Genomic DNA, 23,435 nt, shown 5'->3' on the forward strand with positions numbered 1-23,435 from the left:
TATAAGATAAATAGTGAAAATATTATTTTCTCACAAATGGCAAAAAGAGTAATTCTGCTTGCATGAAATTAAAAGGGTTTTACACAATCAAAAACAATGCAGCCAAAATTAGAAGAAAAACAAGAAACTTGGGGAAAAAACTGTTAACAGCACTTCTCTGTGACAAAGACACACATTTATATGTAGAAATGAGGCAAATTTATGAGAAAGAAAAACCGACAGTCACAGAGTCAAAAACAGAGAGAGCCATTCTCTGATAATCAAAACTTAAGAACAGGCAGTTTTCAGAAAAAGAAATCAAAGCTATCACTAGTCACATGAAAAATATTCTAAATCACTGAAAATGAAAATAATGAAAAATGAAAATAAAAACAACTCTGAGATACCACCTCATATCTATCAAACTGTCTAACATGACAGAAAAGGAAAATTACAAATGTTGGAGAGGTCATGGGGAAAAATGGGAAACTGATATTCTAGTGGTTTAGCTGTGAACTAATCTAACTATTCTGGAAAACCATTTGGAACTATACCCTTTTTACCCAGAAATACCACTATTAGATCCAAATTCCAAAGAGATTAAAAGGAGAGAAGGATAGATCCATTTGTACAAAAATGTTTATGGCAACTCTTTTTATCGTGGCAAAGAAATGTATGACTATCAACTGGAGAATAGCTGAACACGTTGTGGTATATTAATGGGATTAAATACTATGATGCTATAAGAAATATGAGCAGGATGATTTCAGAAAACCCTGGAAAAACTTATATGAACTGATTTAAAGTGAAGGGAGTCTAACCAGGGGAACCTTATTAATAGTAACAGCAATATTACTAGGATTATTAACTGTGAAACTCTTAAACTCTGATCAAGACAATTCCAAAAAATTCATGATTTTTAAAAAAGGTATCTACATCCAGAAAGAGAATAGATGAACTCTGAATACAGATTGAAAATACTTTTTGAAATTTTTCTTTCTTTTTTATTGTTCTTTTGTTAGTGTTCTCTTTTGCAATATGGCTAATATGGAGATATGTGTTGTATGACTTTTTACATATAATTGAGATCAAAGTGCTTGCCTTTTGAAAGAGGGAAAGGGATAGGAAGGAGAAAAATAACTTTCTCCTGCCAGACCCAAATGTCATCCCAGCAAGACAATGCATAATCCCAATTCTCTCCCATTCTTTGAAGAAATGTATTCATTCAGTCACCAAAGAAAAATTTTGCAGCAGCTGCTTAACTTTATTAGCTGTTCTGCAGAATGATAGAAGGCTTACTCTTTCTTGTCAAAATCTTGAATTGTACTCATGTCCCAAAGTGCTTAAATCAGATCATCAAATGTCTAGAGCAAGTAAGTGAAATGATGTGCTACCGTCAAGTACCTTACTAACCAAGGGGGTTTTTCAACATTGGTGAAGGGCTTTCCATGGGTCAATGCACAATTACTTGTCCTGGCCTTCTTGATGCAAGGAATTTTTAGTTGCTAAGGTGGTGACTCAACTTGGCAATAGTATGTAGCTAATAGAATAGAGGAAAGACAGTTGACCCATATAGGGATCAGACTCTGACCTCAACTTTGTTAATTCAGTGCTATAACTAGCTATAATTTGGTTTAAGTGCACAGTTTTATAGATAGTAGCCTAAGAATCTGACTTCTGGAATTTCACATGTTTAACCTGGATTATTTGCTGTCTGGGGGAGAGGAACGGGGGGAGGGGGTGGGAAGGGAGAGAGAAAAATTTGGAATGCAAGGTTTTGTAAAGGTGAATGTTGAAAACTAGCTTTGCATATATTTTGAAAATGAAAAACTATTATTAAAAAAATTTAAAGAAAGTAAAGAAATGGGGAAATGGAGTACCATGTATGATGAAAAGAAACATCATTTTGGTCAGTTTGAGTTTACAACTGAAAAAAGGACTTTTGAAAGGCTTAAAAACCATTTAGTTATAAATAAATAGCATTTTTTAAAGAAGAGGGGGTTAGAGATACTCTAGAGGAATGGTATTGTGTGATATGACTAGAAAAGAAGACTGGCTAATCAGAGTGGAAGCAAGCAATAACATTAAAATGTAAGTACATTATAAGTAGATACTATCTTATTCTTTGTCCTTGTACTTTGAACATCTAATTAAGAGCCTGGAACACAATAAATGCTTAATAAATATTTTTAATTGATAAAAAAAAGAATCTGACTTCTGTCTTCAACTATTATTCAGTTGTATATTCAGCTATGTAGAAATTATTTCTCATTTAGCCTTGGGAGCCTCTCTCTAATTTTATCTCCTTCATCACTAGAAATCTCCCCTAACATATATCAGGGTGAAAAACTGTATAGGTATGAGACTTTGGGCAAATCTTCCACTCTTTCTATGAGACTAATATTTTTCATCTGTAAAATATAAAAAGTGAATTAAATTAACTCTAAGATTTCTTCTAATTACACAATCTTATGAATATTCTAATCTCTCTTCCATTCTTAAGGTACACAGCATTTATTTTCTCCCTTAATCCCACTCCCACCCCAGACAATATAAATTTAAAAGTCTTCTTAGATTTTTGAGGGCTCCCATGATGGAATTATGTGAAGTTAAAAATCCATTGTTGGCAACTTACATGGATAATATAGACCCTATTTGTGTGCACACTTTCTAGTCCCTTTCTGCTTAGTTTATTAACAAAAGCATTCTTGAGGAGAAATAAAAGAAAGCAGTTAGCGATTGCATATTTGTCATAGAATGCCTATTAAGCTGATTAGGGTGTTTATGAAACAGAAAGAGAAGGAAAGAATGCGATTTCCTCTTTCCATCAAAACAATAGAATAATCAACTATGGACCAAAGATTTAGGGACAAATGAAACTGAAAGGAAGAAAAGAAATGAGGGGTAAAGTTTAGCTGAAAACTTAATAGACCTTAAGTTTAAAATGAGGGGGGATAACGGATTTTTTCCAGGAAAACCCCAAGTTTCCAAACCTTTGGAAGTCCCATTTTCTAGGGAAATGAAGAAACATTAACCAGAGAATCCCTTAGAATCCCTGACTCAAGAAATCAGGTAAGAGTTAATTTTTAAAGTGAAAAATGATGTTTATTTTCCTGGGACCAATTCTTTTGGTTGGAATTCAATCACGCCCTTGTCAAATTTAGAGTATCACGACTTTTTTTCCCTGAAACATTAGAGCCCTCTAGTGGTCAATATACTCTCCACCTGGTAAATTCACTCAGTTTACAACAAAATTTTTCAAGAATTTTTTGTTTGTTTGTTTTGCAATCCTATTTTTTCCTGCTTTGTGTTTCATGTGCCAAGTATAAGGTTTCTATTAAATTTCATTGTTTTTAGTATTCATCCAATTTCTTTCTATTCAAAAATAATGCTTTCTATCTCATCCCTATTCACTTCATCAAAGCTAAATGAAGTCTGAAATGTGTAATCACTACATTAACATCAGAGAGGGAGGGAAAGTAATATATGAAAATACTTTTCTGATTGCTTATTTCTGATGGATATAGTAGATCTGGGGATAAAGACAGAGTGGGAGTAATGTTGACAAAAAGGTGCAATTTACACTAAACTATGAATTATAAAGGCATTAATGAAAGAGCATGAAATGTGAACCCTCAGAGCACCTGAGCTTGGGTCAGCCACTATCTCTTTGAATAATAGAATTTTAGCTCTAGAAGCAGAAGGGATAGGAGAGTTCATCCTGTCCAACTTTGTCACTTTACCAATAAGAAAACTAGGATTCAATAAGGTTATATGACTTACTTAAGATCACACCAAGTAGTAGTAAGAGAAATTAGATTTGTACCAAAGTGTTCTGATTTCAAAGTCAGAACTCTTTCTACTGTAAGTGTGCTTCTCTTAACTAAGTTTCAGTGCCCTCATCTCTAACAAGGGCCATTTATATTTACACTATCTGTTTCATTTGGGCTATTATGATAATCAGATAAAATAATGCATGTAAAGTGTTTTGTATATTATAAATATTATATAAATGTGGGTTATTGGTCAATACATGTTTGAGACAATTTTCAATAATAATAAAGCATCTTACTGCTTAAGAGAAATATAGTGATTTAAATAGTAATTTTAAATAGAAATGAGGATGATATTTTACTTTGCAAAGGAGGGGAAGAAAGAAAGGAAAGAAGGAAGGAAAGTATAAGGAAGGAAGAATTTTGTAAAAATTCCTTTAATACCTGTCTCCCCTCCTGGAGATGCTCTTGCTAATGAAGCAGTTTGAATTTTTCCCCATTGATTCCAAAGTTTTATCCTCCAAGGTCATGGCAAAACAAAACAAAACAAAACAAAAGGAGGAGAGAAGAGGGACTAGAATATCCATAAAAATTTGTTCTGGTTGGAAACCTTCAATGACAGGGACCTGAGAAAAGGCAATAATGGAATAATTGGAAAGCTCCATGTATACAAACTCCCTTTGAACTAATTGCAAAGTTTCATCTTTCAAAATCCAGGAACGATGTAGTAGAAATGTGCCTCTGAAAAGCATCTCATGTTGAACTCTATGAAGAGATGTGTTCAGAGTTCTTCTTTACATCTTGTCAGGTGAAATGACCATGTAATGAAAGAGAGATAAAGTTAATTTCTAAACCTCAGACAATTTTTATACTGCAGATAAGAGCTTAACATAGCCATTAGGATTTGGGTTTGAAACTAGATTGGGACGCTGGAAAATAGCATTCTTATTGCTTTAGTGGAGAAAAAAAAAAATTAGATTTGCAAGTTTTTTCTTATTCCTTCTTTCCAATGATTTCCAGGGTGAAGTATGGAGAAGTTGGGTTGAAAGGAAGGGAAAATACCATTTTGATGAAACCAACTGGAAAGCCGAAAAGATCAAAAGTCAAAATTTAATTCCTTTAACAAAGAAAATTAAGGATTAAAGAGCCGGAATTGTAAATACCTTTTATCCCCCAATTTACCCGCAAGTACTTTGGGTGTGGAAGCTTCTGATTCAGAACCTCGGAAAGCTCCCCCTCCAGTGCTCACGGTGAGTGCGCATGCTCTTCTGAGCCAGTAGCTGAGGCTGCAGTGGGTGCAAATATAACTCCGGAGAGAGCTGCTTATAACTTACTGGCAATTAAGTACAGAGAAGAGAGAGAGTGATTGAGAGAAATGATCTTTCCACACCTAATTCTCTTCCTTAGAGAACAATCCACGAGGAAACTTGTGCGAGTAGAGAAATAAGCAGGAAAAAGCTTTGTATGAGGTCTTTGTTTTATGTTTTATTTCGTTTGTCTTGAGAGTAAACAAACTGGAAATTACAAGAGCACCCGAGCGGCAATCTGAAATCTCTTAACCCTTTCGCGACCGCCGGCCTTCGAACGGGAAGGGAAGAGGACAGATGGACCCCTCATTTTGAAAGTTCCTCTCCAAGCAACCATCCAGACCCACACCTCTCCGCAGCTACCTCCCAGCTCCAGCGTCAGAGTTCTTTATTTTTTCCGCGCCTGGACTCAGAGCTCAGCAGTGGCCGGCAAGTCGCTATTGAGAAGCCCTCAGGGTGTCTTGTCGCCAGACCAATCACTTTGTGATACTTAGTGGCTGCTGCTCGGAGAAAGTTCCTGTGGGAGGGTAGCCCCGAAGGCAGCTCAAGGATTACCTCGGACTTGCTCCAGTCGTCGTCTTTAGGTCATGTCCCGAACTGGATAGACACCACTGTCAACATGAAGGAGGCTGTCTCTTGGGAATCTGCTCTTCTGGGTCTCTTCCCGGACCTGCTGGAACTGGGGAACGCAAGTGGCAACGCTACGCTAATGATGAGGGACGAGCTTCAGGGCCTGGAGTTGGAGAGACCAGACGGCATGAGAGGGCAGTTCCCGAGCTCGGGCATCCGTGGGAATACTGGCAGTGACGGCCAGCAGGAGCGGCGGTGCGGATCCTCCTCAGTGTGATATACTCAGTGGTGTGTGCCTTGGGGCTCGTGGGCAACCTGCTGGTCTTGTACCTGATGAAAAGCAAGCAGGGCTGGCGTAAGTCCTCCATAAACCTCTTTGTCACCAGCTTGGCCTTGACCGACTTACAGTTCGTGCTCACCCTGCCCTTCTGGGCAGTGGAGAACGCACTGGACTTCACCTGGCCCTTCGGCAAGGCCATGTGCAAGATCATCTCCACGGTGACAGCCATGAACATGTACGCTAGTGTCTTCTTCCTCACGGCCATGAGCGTGGCGCGCTACCACTCGGTGGCCTCCGCTCTCAAAAACTACCGGCCCCGAGGACCGGGTCGGGGCGGTGGCTGGAGGAGAATCCTCCTATTGGGCAGCGACGGTGACTGTTGCTTTTCAGCCAAGGCGCTCTGCGTGTTGATCTGGGTCTTAGCAGTGCTGGCCTCTTTGCCCCATGCCATTTTCTCCACCACTAGCACGGTGATGGATGAGGAACTCTGCTTAGTTCGCTTCCCGGACAAGCCGCGGGCCGGGGACTCTCAGTTCTGGCTGGGTTTGTACCACATACAGAAGGTGCTGCTGGGCTTCGTGCTGCCGCTGGGAGTGATCAGCCTCTGCTACCTGCTGCTGGTGCGCTACATCTCCGAACGTCCCGTCGCGGGAGGTGGAGGCGCGGGCGTTGCACCTGGCACTGCCAGTACCTCTGGAAAAGGATCCAGCAGCGCGGCTGGAGCCAGCGCCCGAAGGCGTTCTAAGGTGACCAAGTCAGTCACTATAGTGGTCCTGTCGTTCTTCTTGTGTTGGCTGCCCAACCAGGCTCTGACTACTTGGGGGATCCTAATCAAGTTGAATATCTTGCCTTTCAGTCACGAGTACTTCCTAAGCCAGGTGTATGTGTTCCCAGTGAGCGTGTGCCTGGCCCACTCTAACAGTTGCCTCAACCCTATCCTCTACTGTCTCATGCGCCGGGAGTTTCGCAAGGCTCTTAAAAACTTGCTCTGGCGCATCGCCTCGCCTTCCCTCACCAGCATGCGCCCCTTCACCGCCACTACTAAACCTGAGCCCGAGGAACAGGCCCTGCAGACCTTGGCCCCGCTGCCTGCCTCAGTGGAGCCTGACATCCTCTACTGCCCACCTGGAGTCGTCGTCTACAGCGGAGGTCGCTATGACCTACTACCCACTAGCTCAGAGGAGCAACGCTACTGAAGGAGAAGAGCTGACCAGAGAAGGAAGCCAAGGGCGGAGGGTCCGTTGTGTAAAGAGGAGTAGATGATTTCCTCGGAGGAGGGAGGGAGGTGAAAGAGACAAAAACAGAACCCTAAAGATAAACAGAGAGAGAACAGGTGTAGAGCAGATTGGAGAGGACCAGTAAAAGTAGGCTTTATGTGTAGGATGCAAAGTGGTCCAAACTGGTAAAGTGGCTCTGAGGACCCTGCAGGGGATAACGAGAGAGGTACTGAGGAGTCAGGCTTGCACCAAGGTAAAACAACAGCAGCAGCAGCAGTAACAAAAAAAAAAAAAAAAAAAAAAAAAAAAAGCCGCGGAATGAGACCTTAAGTTAAACTAAGAGGTAAACTGTGGTGCTCTATGCCTTCTTGCTCACTTTGTTTGAGCCAGGATCATTTCAGACCTTAGACAAATCCTTTCTTGTTGAGATTAGGTTGTGAGCAGAGGGGATGAGTCTAGTCTCTAGAGAAGAAAAAAAAAACAACAACAACAACAACAACTTTCCGGAGAACGGGAACTGGCCAGAGTGAGGATGGAAAGATGTGAGGTGAAATCTATAGACTCAAGTAAGCCTTGAGGCTTTCACTTTTCCTTCCTGACTCCAAGGCTGCCCCTGCTCCCGGAAGGAACTATGGAAAGGGCTGCCCTGCTGAGCTGGGGGCTGCGGTCTATTGTCCTTTCTTCCCAGAAAGAGCAAGCACTCTGAGAGGAAAATAAGAACTCAATGATTTCTCCTTTAGTAGAGGAAAATCGCTTTCACACGGACGGAAAAAATTTCACGGTCTCTTTTGGTTAAAACTGGGCATTCACGACGGCAAAGAGCGAATCTGGATTATTCAGGACCTTAAAAGGTCTGGCCCGGGTTGAGTTGTCAAGACATCTCCAGAAATTCCTCTCACCGTCTATTTGTTGGGCAGCCACTCCTTCTGGCAGATTCTGGAGACACAGACTTCTGTAATCTGAGAAATAAGACCGGCTCCTATTATAAAACTTGTGGGAATTGAGAGAGTATTGAGGGGCCAGAACGTCCATTCTGCTTTAGGATCCAATAGGGAGCCCCAAACTGACTGATTCTTACTCAGATCTCCAGAGACACCTGCTTCTCAGCCGTGATGGCCCTCTTTAAAGACAAAATGACATATAGTAAATGACATCAATTTTGGTGTTTGGTGGAAGAGGTGTTTGTACGTGTTTCTAAATAAAGCGGTAGCTAAATTATTTCCTGGCGGGGCAGCAACATCTCTTAGCGAAGTTGGACCTGAAGGGGAAAGGCAAATGTGCCTTTATTTTATGACAAGAGAAAAAAGCGAAACTGAAGGAACTCTGACTGGGGATTCGGGAGACTGGGGGGGGGGGGGTCGGAGCGTGGCGGGGGTCGGGTGGAGGGTACGGAAGACAGGAGGGAGGAGAATGCAATAGCGAATGGGAAAAGCGGCAACAAACACCATCCTAGGAATAGTATACTTGGAGCTCCGACACGCGGTGAAAGGCTAAACTGCAGGTGAGCGCTCTCCATTCCCGCTAAACCTGAGAACACACTGCAGCTCTGGGCTCTGCTTCCCACATCTCGGAGATATTCGAGCCTTGTCTTTTAAATACATTGAGTTGCAACTGAGGCTACAACCGCAAAAGAGAATTCCCAGTCTTTAAGCTCAGTTTAGAGACCCTTCTGTAGAAATTACGCTTCCCATAATACCCAAAAAAATGGGTTTCCCAAAGGAAAATTTTAGCTCATTCTTTTAAAAATTCATTTCTGATTTTAAAAAACAAAAAATAGCCCCCAAGATGAAGCATCGCTCTTTCCTATACATCTAGAGGACAGAGCAGAGAGTTAATTGATACTAATTAATAGACTTCTCGTAACTGTTCAGATTTACAAAGTATTCTTCACAAATGCCATATGAGATAAGTGCTGCTAATAGGACCCTTAAAGATGTGAACTCTAAGACCAGGTTATGCTCAAGTAGGTTGACTGGGCTTGTCTAGCAAGTAAGAAAGGCCAGGATTCAAACCCAAACAGGATTTCCAAAGGCCAGAAAAAAAATAGATTGCTTCTCTCAGATTAGTATTGAGGATAGTTGTAATGATAGGATTGTTAGATATTGTGCTATCTTGTGTTCCCTTTCAACTTCAGGCCACTTTAAACACATCCTATTTATTTTTACCTAGCCTTGCAATAATGGTATTGTACATATGTAAAAATATGTATTGCCATGTAAGGCAATAGTTATTTAAGGAATTAGAGACCATCTACTTGCTAAATGGTCTCAGAAACACCAGTCTACATCCCAAATTTTAGGAAAAACTGCTGCTGATCATTTAATTTCAAATCTTGTCTTGCCTAAATTCTAGTCAAATTACACCAGAGTCAAATAGTCTTCATTTTTACTGCTTCCAGAATCCTTCCATTGATTGATGAGTTGAAACAAGACATTGAGCAGATGCAACCTCCTGATCTGGAAGCTGTTTCAATATAATTTGACACAACCTATTATTTCATTTCTGCAGGAAACTTTCCAGAAAGGAAATTCCTCTATCAAAGCAGATAATCACCTATCTGTTCTGTCCCTTACATTATCTTGGAGAATAGCTGGGTGCACTCACTGAGAAGTGAAATGACCTTCTGGGATGGGAGAGGGGAATCCTACAGACAATATGTGGAGTTGGGGGAGGGTACTTGAACTCAAATGTTCCTAAGGATAGCTCTCTGTTCAATTTTCCAGAAACTGGTATATGACTATCCTGAAATGAAAGAGATCACTGAATTTAGTGCCTGGCTCTGATTGTATCTGCCTTGTTGTTATGACTGGGGTGGTAAAAGACTGAAAACTGTACCATGCAAGGTTCAATTAAGGAAATGTATATGTTCAAGTCACATAAAAGAAGCCTTAGTGAGATTATGAGAACTGTCTTCAAATATCTGCATGGAAAGAAATCTCAAGAAAAGCATGTCAATGCAATAAAAGGAATAGACCCCTAATAAAATCTCTACTTAGCAAGGGGTTAAAACAAGATGCTGACTATTTCTTTTATTTTTTCTTGATAATTCTTAGAATGAATATTGCAGATAGGTATATTATCCACTTTTGAAAATCTGTTCATTGTTCCTCTGAGTCATTGTTTTAGAATGCTAAACCAAATAGTATTGGGGAATGAGGGGAAGGAAAAGTGTTAGTTTGCTTTCAACACAAACCTAATATAATGAGAAATGTGGGATATCAATTTGTCCTCCACTTCTAACCCTCTATCTAGGGTAGAAAATATTGGGGGGGAAGCTGCAGTTAATATTTTTATTAGAGTAATAATATCCTGCTTACTTTGTAATCACAGAAGTAGAAAAAGACTTACTTTATTCTCTAAGAATCTTGTACATCTCACTTTGATAATTCTTGCCCTCTCCTCTATTTACTCTTCTTTTTATAAAATGTTAGGGCTAGAGAGAATCAATTTAGGTATTGGTTAGTCCAGTATGTTAATTTAACACACAGGGAAACTGAAGCTATTTGCACTCATAATAGTTTGTGACAGGGTTTGTGACAGCTGGGACTAGAATCCACATCTCTTGATTCCTAGTGCAGGGTTCTCTCTCTATTTAACTATGTAGTCTGCTTTTCTCCCAAACTATTCAATCCTCCTTTGGCCTTGCTCTTTGTCTCATATTTTCAATCATTTCCCTCTTAGAGAATGGGAACTTTACTGGGGACAATGCATACATAATTTTATATTTATTTATTCAGCTATTTTTTGAATACCTATTATATATGTAAGTCAATCAGCTTGGCACAGGCAGGAAACCAAAGTTATAGACAACTATAATGTTCTCAGACTTGAACTCGTACCATTAAAAGGAATAAATAAGAGGTGTGGGAATAATCACATTTGGAACAAGCATTTTGTCTGCAGAATTATTTCCTTCACAACAATTCTTCAAGAGAGATATATGATGTAGATAGTATCACGAACATGTAATGCTAATAGGTTATACTGCAGAAGACTGAGGCAAATTCAAATAGAAACAAGGGTCATTAAACCATACATAAAGATCCCTGCAGGTTGAATATTAGGTTAGAAAACCACAAGTTAACATTATCCATGTTCTATTATATTTTTATTTATTTTGTTATAAATTTTCCAATTTCATTATAATCCAGTCAAGTATGGACTTTACTGGTGCTGTTTGACACTTCAGATGGAGCTATATCTTACCTAGTCTTCACCTGTCTCTATATTCCTCTTCTTCCTCTTTTTTCTCCTGAAAGAAGTTAACTAAAGGTTCCTAACCCTGAGTCAAGATCCCATATGGGACCAAGTAATTGAATGTGAGGATCACAAATTAATGATTTATTATCAGTAAATATTTTATTTGCATACCTATTTCATGTACCTATATACCCACGGTCTTATAAAAATTTCTTGGTTGAAAAGGGGTCTTGAATAGAAAAAGTTTGAGTCCCTGCTATTAACAATAGTTAGCTCACTTTCAACCTAAAGGTAATATTATACAGCCCTCAAGCCAGCACTTTCTTCTCTATCTTGTAGAATTTTTTCAGGTAAATTGATAGCGATTCCCTTAGGGTACATTTACAAATTTCCTATATCAACAGTACACATAATAAACATAGAGCAATATAGAGCATCATTTGGCAAACCTGCTTCAGTGACTGTCTAAATTATATTCAGGACATTAGTAAATGTGTATCTGTATAATATAAATATGCATGCTATCATTTTGTTGCTGAGTCATTTCAATCATGTCCAACTCTTTGTGACCCCTTTTGGTGTTTTCTTAGTAAAGATATGATTTGCCATTTTCTTCTCTAAAGCAGAGTTAGGTGACTTGCCTAAAGTCACATAGCTATTAACTGTCGGAGTCAAGATTTGAACTCAGGCTTTCCTAACTCCAGGCCCCAACATCTAGCTACCCCACATAAACATATATAATATCAAGTAAAATCAGAGTTCTAATAACATTAGTAATGTAAAGTATTCAGATTATGTGCTAACAAAAACTGAGAGTAGTTAACAAATGTAGTTATAACACATATTTGATATTGAAATATGTATGTGTTATGTATATATGCATGCATGTGTGTATACATACACACACATATGAATTGAAAACTCTCAGAGTAACACATCTTTGGAGTTACTCTCAACCTATACTCCTAATAATGGAAAGCCGGGCTACTACTTCAATTTCTCAGATTATAGAAGTAGTTATGCTGAGGAGCTAGATCTCATTGTTCATGAGCTTCAACCAATGTGCTTCCCACTAGTAATCATTCAGACCTAATCAGATTTTAACCAAAAAGATTTGCTATGATATAATAAACATTTATTAAGTAGTAGTGCTGGGGATATAAATAAGAAAAAGATAGTCCCTGCCCTCAAGCAGATTACAATCTAATGGGAGAAGAAAATGAACAGAAAAGCAAGTTGAAAGGAGTATAGAAAGGGGAGGGTACCCAGTAATGAGGCATAAAAATGGTACAGTTGAAACAAGCAGTGCAGCTGGAGGGAAATGAGCAGGTAACTGAGGAGTTTTACTGAGATAGCATAACAAGAATAGTCATTACAAAAACATTTTTCTGTGGGGAGATTGGGTACAAACTGAAAATATAAAATGGTTAAGTCACATGTGTAGAGAGCACATCTGACAAAGTGGAAGTTCTTTCATCCCTTCACATCATTCTTATGAAGTTTTCCTTAGGTGTAGGTCTCTGGTGGGCTCCTGTGGTTGGTGCCTTTTTGAAACCCACAGACTACACTTATCTCCATCATTCCCTGAAGCTGCCTTTCCTAGGTGACTATCCTTCCTGCCATATTATATTGTCTTCTACTGAACTGACCTATCTAGTCCCACTGGATGCATTGTTGTGGGTTTAGTCTCTCTAGGGACAAGATTAGATGATCAATGAGGGGAAAAGTAAAGAAGGAAGGAAAAAAAGAAAGAGAAAATAGAACCAAAGGTATCTCCTTTTTTTCTCAAGACTAATACCCACTCAGGAATTGGATTCCAACCATCAAATTAGAATCTTCTAAACTGAAATTATTCCTCTACTAAACTGGTTTATTCTGGAATAGCTTGCCGTTTTTATATATGGCTCAAAAGATGTACTCTATTCTCAGTCAATCACAAGATGTTTCCTATGTGGTATCATCTGCCTTTCATTAAATGGCTAGAATCCTACATTCCTTTCAGATTGATTAAAGACTTATTCATATTTCATTTATACTTTTGACTGGTATGATAAGCTATTTGACCCTTCTGTAATGATATTAATTAGAATGAGGATGAAAAGGCACTCTTACAATGGAATATATCTTAGCATAAACTCTTTGATCTTTTTTTAAATAAAACTATCCTCTACTTGTCCTGAATCAAAGAAACACATATCCTAATTTTAATTCCTTGATTCATTAATGGCAATTTTTTTCCTTTCTGCTGTGACCTCATGTTATGCCACTTTTCTGTATTCAGGAAAGTGTAATACATAAACATCCTGCTCCCTTCTCATAATGTTCTTTTGTTTCTTTTTTCTTGCTGTATAAACATTTATAATCTTGACCCCACATTGAGACACCCCTAAGAGCAATTAAAACAAGTTGAAATTTCAAAACAAACAAGTTTTCTTCAGCCCATTTAAAATGAGGAAAGAGAAGAGGTGGGAAAACCTGCTAGTTAGATTACAGTGCAGAAGTAAATGGGGAAATCTCAAAATCTGGTATAGAAGAGAAAGAGAATTATTTTCTATATGAATTAATTTGAGAGAAAAACCTAGGTGTTTGTTATAATCAGTTTAGTAATCGATTTTGATTTTGATAATTTTGAAAGATGTGTTTTGTCATTCACTTTTTATTGGTTTGTGAAGCAAAAAATATGTTCCTATTGATTTGTTGCCAGAACTAGAAGCTATGAAGTCAATCTTTTCCTTTTAAAAGATATATGTGGAAGAAGGGGGTTTGTTTAAAGTTTTTCTACATGTATAAAAATGTAAACTGTACATATGGCTTTGGAAAAAAATCTTGAATATTGTGGTTTGAGTTATTTAAATTTTAAAATGAAAAGCTAACAGTCTTGAATCAGTGCTGCCTTCAAGTGAACAGTGGCTGTTGAAATTTCAAGTGCAAACACAAAAATCCATTCTAGCCTTGACTTAGGATCCAGCTGAAGTCAAGGATTTGTGATGAGATTCTTATAATTTTAGCTATAGAAGTTCCTACTTTGCTTATCTCATAATTTGATTGGTAGTCTATTAATAAACTATTGACAAAGTCATTTATATTTCAAATAGTGGTCTGTTCTATCAAAGGATCCATATATATTTATCGATTGTTTATGAACACACATATGTTGTTTACTATAACATACCACTCAAATGCTTACCTTATCAATGAAAGATAACCTATTGAGACGTCAAATGAAGTCAGTTATGCTAAATTGACAAATTTATTCCTACTGTTTTATTAAGATTTTAAAACAATCTCATTTTCTAGTTATAAACTGTAATCTATTTCAATATGTGAATAACACTATAGAAACTTCTTGGCCACCTCTAAGCTATCTTGCCTACCTTCCAAATTCTTTCTTTGCCTTCTTCCCCTGGAAATCAAACTCTTGCCTGAAATTTGAATGGGAATGAGAATTGAATAATGCTACCTCCTCTAGGTCAGTGGTTCTCAAACTTTTGTTCTCAGTATCCTTTATTCTATTAAAAATTATTGAGGATCTGCCCGAGAAGTTTTTGTTTATGTGGATTATGTTTATGGATATTTACCATATTAAAAATAAAAACTAATTTTGAATTTGTAGATTCCCTAAAAACCTTTTATAACATCTATAGGATTCACTAGACTACATTCTGAGAACCACTGCTCTATGCTATCAGAGAATATGAGAGAGTGAAAAAGAATCAGTCAGGAACTTGATGCTTCTGTGACTACTTGGCAACCACCCCCTCATTTACTCACATACATTGTTAAATGAAACACATGACAAGGAAAAGTTGAGTAGAATTTGTGCATCTTTGGATAATAACTGATTAATGGATTCTTGATTGATGTTTTTTAAAATTATCTCTTTGTCCTACATATTGTAAACTGATCATCATATTCAGAAGGCTCTTATTTCCCTCATTTACTAGCTACATAATTTTTGAAAATAAGGGAAAATAATGGGGCAGCAGATCACATTTATACTTTTGTGCATAATAACCTTTTCAGTTAGTGGAAGATATTGATATTGTGTGTTAAAAGATTGCAATCTGTATCCCAGTTTTCATAGAGGGAAATTCCCTGAAGGTTTGTTGAGAAAGCTTAGAATATGAGTATTAGGACCTTCAACTTCAAATCCATAGATCCTATCCAAAAGATTTTTATCTCCAGGGATTAATATTATAACTGAGTGGCTAGATGTTTGTACTAATAATAACAAAAATAATGGAATCATTAAAATCTCAATAGTATTGAGCTACTTTGCCACCTGTTATTGTTCATTAAGGTTCAACTCTTCATAACCCCATTTGAGGGTTTCTTGGAAAATACAATGGAATAGTTTACTATTTCCTTCTCCAACTCATTTTACAGATGAAGAAACTGAGGCAAGCAGGATTAAGTGATTTGCCCAGGGTCACACAACTAGTGAATATCTGAGGCCAAATTTAAACTCAGGAAGATGAGTCTTTCTGTCTTCAGGCCCAGTTCTCTATCCACTGTGCTACCTAATGCTCTTCTAACTCAGTACCTTTCTGGTTTTGAGTGAATCCTATTATTTCTGTGTGAAATCTCTAAATTGCATTAAAATATTTTTGTGATAATTAATTTTTAAAATCAATTTTTACTCTGAAATGCATTGTGAATGGAATGTTGTATGTGACCCAAGTTTAGCAAAGTGCTAGCAGCAGTAGCAGCAGTAGTATGAAAGAGAAAAATGTGTTTACATTATGTTTTATGAGCTCAGGGGATACATGAGGTGTTATATTGTGGTAAGGTCATGTATTATGTTATAACTGCAAAATAGTATCAAAACCTTGTGTTGTTAATGTTAAACAACTACCCTCCCTCTCTGAATCACAAGTAGTGAACTGTGTGGAGTTGGAATTTTTTAGGAAAATTTGGCCTCTGCATTCACTTTGATCAAGTTAAAAGTTTTCTGCTCACATATTAGTATTCTATAATGCAAAAGGAAATGCTAACTGCACCTACAGGGTATGAGGCTTAACTTTACCTAAGAATAAAATTAATTCCATGTAGCTGCATATTTCTGGGATGACTAAAGTTATTGCCATGAAAATAATGGCAATACCAGATCAAGTTATTCCCCTACCTCTTTGCTTTTACCCTTTGAATTAGGAAAGCCTCCCATCTATGAGATTGTAACTATTCCTCTTAGATCTCTTAAATAGCAAAGGATTTTTTAAATTATAAATTGTCTTTCTCAAATCATTTTCTTACTTGTACCCAGGGGTGTGCTGAAGCTAGTCTGAAATGTCTTGAAAGTCAATTGTGAAATGTTCAGTATGAACATTCACACCTCAGAATTCTGTAAATGCTAACAAATCAGGGCTTGATTTATTGTTTTGTAAATTGCCTAGACTTAAGAAATATAGAGTAAATTTTAAAGTGTGTTCTATGACCTTTTTTTTGTCACAAAAGACTGGTTCTGCAATTTTCAGATCCAGTTCTGTGCCTAATGACTGTCATATGCAGTTTTAGTTTTTCTATATATTCCTAAATTGTGAATGTTGGATAAATAGGATTGACAATTTCTTGTAAAATACAGTCATTTTCCCATGTGTTACATATACATACCAAAATTTAAGTGATCCCTTATCCACAAAGATATCTATATGAGGAAACATCAGGTGAGCCATGAAATAGCTCAAAGAACTTGAGCTTAGTTGCCTATATTTTAACCCTTCCCTTAAAACAATCCTTTACTCATATGTACCACAAGTTGCTGGCTGGGAGTAGAGATTGGGGCAGAGAAAGTACTGTTTTGAATTGTTACTCTATACTCATGAGCTATGTTCCAATTCCAGACTACTTCTCTAGATAGACCAACCAAACCAGGTCAGGAGACCTAGTCCCCATAAAGGTTCCCCAGTGAAAAAGCTCATTAGTTCCCCAAGTAGAAAGGACTCTATTCAAAGAACAACATAATTACAATTTAAAATGGAATTCCATTTACAATATTGATGAGATTGAGCTTCAGCGCACCAAATGATGATATTAATACAAGAACCAAATGATGAGATTCAGGATAGTAATTGGTGCCAAATGTCGGTGTTTGACACGAAATGATGAGATTTGTGTAGATACACCAAATGATGGGGTTCGGTAGCAATTTACATGTGAATAATTCACAATGACCTTTCTTTTTGCCAAAAGGTATATTTATTTATGAAAAGAGGTTACAGACAAAATGAAGAGGTAAAATAGATACCAGAAGTAGTAAATATGAAATACATTTGGGAGACCATGTAATTAGCAAGGAAAGGGGTTTTAACAATTAACAAGGTAAAAAACAAGCTCCCTAGTAGAACTCATGATTGAACAGGGAAAAGGGAATACACCATAAGGTGGGAGTATGCCATTAACTGGCAGGCTAAAACTATAGAGGAGTTTAGCTCTAAAAGAGTTAGCTATAACAAGGGGAAAGACATTATGAAGCTTGGAAGAGGAAGGATGGGGAAAAAAACACCAAGAGGAAGGTGGAAGGATAGGGTAAGGAGGCATGGGGAAAGGGAAATAGGAAGAAGGACATCATGTAGCAGAAAGCCAGTGGTAGGCTAACCCACAAGGGATTCAACAAAGATGGTACAAGTCAGGGACATATTTATCAGGGAAATTTAACCTGGGGGCCTGACATCATAAATTGGATTTCTGATCTGATACAGTAAGATGGGGTTTCCAAAGAGCTCCACAGGAATGGGACTGTAAGGTTGAACTGAAATCCATCAGTGTTCTTCCATACTTGCCACAGAAAGTAATCTTATCAGTACTTCAGGTTTTCTTGGCCAATCCCCATCTAGTTACACAGAACTTCATCAATGTAATACAATTTATCATTTTCATATCACAAATTAACAGACTAGAGAGAATCAGTGACCTAAGACTACAGGCACTAAGGAGCAGAGCTACATCTAAAACCCCAACTCCTAACTGCTAATCCAATACCATTTCTGCTCCAAAAAACCAACCCAAATGTTTCAGGAATCAGAGGAGAAACTGGTCATTCCTACCTACCTTCTGTACAAGAGGTCTAGGAAGGATTCATGGAAGTAGAATTTAATATTAAAAATATTACCTAGCTGACTACGTAAGAAATCAGCCTCAGAATGCCAGGCATTTCCATTCTATGACAATGGAAGCATGAATATAACTCTTATGTCAGAGGCTCTCATTGTAGAGGACATGGACCCTAATCCTGGGCCCCAAACTAACTTATGGAAATTACTAACATAAACATTTTCTAAAATCACTAACATAAGTATGTTTCAACTCGCTAGGGCTACAAAAGGAACACTTGCCTAACAAACTGTTTCTTGACAAGTCAACTAAGTTGATGGGGGGGGGGGGTTTAAATTCAGTTTTGAACATACTCTGGTTGAAAAAGATTCTGTTTTTCGCAGTTCGAATATTCCTAATTCCTAACAATTGCCCATTAGTTATCCATGCTTTGGCCTAACACCTTTGGCAAAATAGAGCTTTGACTTAAAGAGGATCCTGTGGGAATGTTCTCCCTCTGACTCCCAGCCAAGTGCTCTCCTGCAGTATCATGATATAGATGACCTGAAAGACCCCAATAGACTTTTTCTGGTGAAAATTCCTCCTCCTAAGTAAGTAGAAGCAAAGATATTCAAAATGTAGATTAAAATTCCATTGCCTATGATCTAGCAAGGAGTTTAAAAAAATAAACAAGAATCTGAAAGTTTTTGGTTCTGAGAATGTAACAGCAAAAAAATAAAAATAAAAAAACAAATAATCAAACCTAATAGCTATTTGTATAGAGATTTTGCAAATCTTTAAAATCTTTCCTTGGGAGATCCCTGGAGAGTATGTTAGGTCCTGTCTTGTTTATACTCCAGTTGCATTTTAGAGTTTGTTTCTCTGCAACATTTCATAGGTCAATAGTAAGTCAGAAATATTCCTCCTTTCTATTATTCTTAAGAATATATAAAAACTATCAGATCACATCTTCTGCTCAGCTCTCTCTCATTACACATTAAGATCTGAACCAGTCTGCCCATCAGAGACAGTTCTTTCCCTGCCAATACTTGATTTATATAAGGCACAGAGAGAGGATTTTCTTCTTCCATACAAGAAATGCAGGAAAGAAAATCTACAGAAGATGTTATCCAGTATAATGAGACCAACTGTCCACTTATGAACACATAGTATTACAAGAAGTTGTATTAAAATGCATAGGAAAACATTAAAAACCTCAAAGCAGCAACTATCTCCCATAAGGTCAAAGTAAAATTCTTAATAATTTATGTGAACGCTTCTAATTCACTACAATTCCCAAATAGTACCAGTCCAGAGCTTAATGTCCTTTCCCCCCCTCAATAGTATTTTATTTTTCCAAATACATGTAAAAATAGTTTTTAACATTCATTTCTGCAAATTCTTGTGTTCCAAATTTTTCTCCCTTCTTCCCTTACCTCTCCCTCCCCAAGACAGCAAGAAATATGATATAGGTTAAATATGTGCAATCCTTTTAACATATTTCTATATGTGCAAGAAAAATCAAAGCAGATAAGAAAAAATCATGAGAAAGAAAAACAAAACAAAACAAAAAGACTGAAAATACTACTCTTCAATCCATATTCAGTCTCCATAGTTCTCTCTCTGGCTGGAGATGGCATTTTCCATCCCAATTATATTAGAATTTCCTTGAATCATTTCATTATTGAAAAGAGTGAAGTCCATCGCAGTTGATCATCACATTATCTTGTTACTGTGTACAATGATGTCCTGGTTCTGTTCACTTCATTTCACTTGTTCTTTATTCTCTTCTCTGATGGACTCTGGAGTCATTCTCCCTTGGCCGTTGTAGTTCCTTATTGTTTCCAATAGATGGCTCAATTTAATTTCATTTGCTTTCTATGGTTTTTGTCTTGATGAGACCAAAAATATTGTCCTACTCTGTCAAGGCAAATCTCTGTTCTTGGTTATTCTTGGTTAAAGTCTTAACAATCAAATGAAAACAATATCTATTTTGTCTACATTTTGTATTTACAGATGTGATAGGGGAGTCCTTGATGAATGATGATCTCAGTGCTAAAAAGAACATTTTGCATTGAAGTCCTAACAGGTCTACTATGTTCCTTCATGGTCAGAGCTGATCTGCATGATTTTGTTCAACTCCGTATCAAGAAAATCAAGAAACTACTATGAATCAGTAGAGGACAATCAGAATTTTGAAATGACAGGAGAATGTGCCATATAATATTTTATTTATGGATTGGGGATGTTTAGCTCTGGAGAAATTTGTGGTGCTTAGGGTGGGGTATCCTCTCAGTAGGTAAGATATTGCTATGAATAAGAAGGCTTATATTTGTTTTAATGGGACTTAAAATTAGGAACGATGGGTAGAAATTTCAGAGAGGTAGATTATATTAGAAAATAGAAACAAAATGGAAACTCTAACAATTAGAACTCTCCCCAGATACAAAAGGCTAATTCAGGAAGTAAAATTCCGATCAATTTCCAGTGATTAGAAAGCTTAGATAACTACTTGTGAGAATATTATAAAAGCAATGTGTGTTCGGGTAGGACCTGGACTAGTCAATTTGTGAGATTACTTCTGATTCTGAAAATCTTTGATTCAGAATGAACTGCTCTTAGAACAATAATTCAATCCCTTTCATTTTTATAAGTCAAACAAAATAGCTCACCTAAAAATTTACCATTCAATGTATTCATCAACAGTATTCAAGGGTATACTACCCAAAAATACATCCTGTGTGCCTAGAAAACGTGTAATATTTTCTCTGGAAAGACTCTGTGTGTATATGTGTATGTATCATGCCTAAGTGTTTCTGCATAATGCCAACATCTCTGTGCCCATCTTATATTCAGTTCAAAATAGTTTACCACTGGTTTCTGAAAGATCCATTTTACTGATTAAAAGAGATATAATTTATAAAGCAATAGTGTGAGTTTTAACAGTCCTTTTGCATACGTTTAACCTTTAAAATCTCTGTGAAGTGTGGAAGTAAAGAATTCGATATACTTCTCAAATTGAAATATCTCTTTAAGAAAAACTGGAGACAGCTAATTTACATCATTTTCTTGCTTTTTCCCCTGAAAAAATGAGATACAGTTTTTATAGAGGGTAGAACACTAGCTTCACAGGAAAACATGAGTCCTGATTCTGACACATATCGACTTTGTCACAATTTTCTTACAAGGAATTTCCTGTGCTAATTAAACCACAAGTTCATTCCCTCCAAAAAGTCTCCCAAAATAATGACATCACTTTTTTCCTACCAAACCCTTTATATTCAATGTTGATAGGAAGATGCAAAAAAGAAACATCTTCTTCTTCTGCCATACAAAAAATATTGTTTTTCATTTCATGTATCATTGTAAAGTCATTATCCTCTAGTTAATTTCCTCACCTAATGCTGATATTTTTTTCAATATTCCTGAAAGCTGATCAGCACAGTTTCAGACACTATCTTGTAATAGAAAGAAAATGGTACTGAATCACATGACCTAAAACTTTATCTTGGCTCTATAAGAAAAGAATGACTTCAGAGAAGTCACTTAACTTTTCTTAATCAATATATGCAATGATTGTTTAAGATAATGTATAAATTCTCTTTGTGTGATAGAAAGTATATTTAATTTGGAATCAAAAAGTCTAGGTTTGAGTCAGCCAATAAACAAGAGTTTATTTGGTGCTTTATGTTTTACAGGCAATGAATCCTGGTTCTGACACAAGCTATGTATCTGCAAATAAGTGACAACTTCTGAGCCTTAGTTTCTTAACATGTAAAATAGGGGTAGCATTTTCTATACAAAGTCAAAGAACTAAGGTAATGAATATACTTTGTAAATATAATTTTAAGTTATTCTTTTTTAAAAAAAATACATTTTATAGGATCTGCAAATACCCCTAGTTTATTCTTTGCTTCCTATTATTGAAGAGATTGTAAGATTATTATATAATTACTTCTTGGGCTCAAGATTACTGAGCCAAATCCAGAAAGAGGACTGTGAGGACTAAATATGGATCACAACATAGTATTTTCATCTTTTTTGTTGTTGTTTGCTTTTTGTTTCTTTCTCATTTTTCCTTCTTTGATCCGATTTTTCTAGTGTAGCACGATAATTATGGAAATATGTATAGAAGAATTACACATGTTTAACATATATTGATTTACTTAATGTCTAGGAAAGGAGTAAGGGGAAGGGAGAGAGGAAAAATTTGGACCACAAAGTTTTGCAAAGGTGAATGTTAAAAATTATCTTTGCAGATATTTTGAAAATAAAAAGCTATTTTTTTATTTTAAAAGATTACTTAGCCTATTTATCAGGGTGCAGCATACCTGTTTGGTCCCCAGATGATACTCTAGCTACCTGTAAATACTGTTCCTATTCTTCACTACTCTAGTGCTTTTGACCAGGCTTTGATCAAGTTGCCTCCCAGTTCAAAAGAAATCTAGAAAATATTGTCAAAATGACTAAAAATAGAAATATCTCCTTAACTCATTTGGGTCTTACTTCCCTAGAGTACTCTGTCAGCTACTACACCTCTCCCCTGCACCCCCCCCAAAAAAGCTTACAGGATTCTATAATTCTCTATTAATGGCTATTTATTTGATTTGTTAACACAATGAATTAGCAAAAACAACTGAAATAAAGAATAAATCAAAACTTTAAACATCACCTTTCACTATTTACCCAAGGTGCAAAAAGCAGTATCTCCTTTGCAAAGATGTCCCAAAGGAATGGGCCATTTTTCTCAGTCAACAGATTCTATCTCATTTCTTTAAGTGTCTAGGGAGTACCGTGTTAGAAGGACCACCACCTCATTTCTAGACATTTGGGCCACAGCTGGTCAGCTTCCTCTTCATTCATTCTACTTCTTAGGATTATTGTGAAGATGAAATGAGATAATATTTGTAGAATACCTAACACATAGTATTATAGCACTCTACAGATGTTTATTCCTTTCCCCTTCAACTCATAAACCTCAATCAGGTGAGATCCTTCCAACCATCCCTAGTGATAACCTTCCCATCAGCATAGATTCTCTATCTATACTGAATTGTGTTCCAAGGTCACTGTCTTCCTT

General features: G+C 36.9%; 1 protein-coding gene across 1 annotated transcript; it reads left to right on the top strand.

Annotated features, from left to right (window-relative positions):
* The first annotated feature begins 5,002 nt into the window (after positions 1-5,002).
* LOC141549713 (relaxin-3 receptor 1-like) lies at positions 5,003-8,460 on the top strand. The gene is given in 2 exon segments (XM_074279500.1): positions 5,003-5,868; positions 5,871-8,460. Coding segments are annotated over 2 exon segments (1,425 nt in total). The 5' UTR covers positions 5,003-5,678; the 3' UTR covers positions 7,106-8,460.
* The last annotated feature ends 14,975 nt before the right edge of the window (positions 8,461-23,435 follow it).

Source organism: Sminthopsis crassicaudata, chromosome 1 (genome assembly GCF_048593235.1).
Source record: "Sminthopsis crassicaudata isolate SCR6 chromosome 1, ASM4859323v1, whole genome shotgun sequence".
Taxonomy (NCBI): domain Eukaryota; kingdom Metazoa; phylum Chordata; class Mammalia; order Dasyuromorphia; family Dasyuridae; genus Sminthopsis; species Sminthopsis crassicaudata.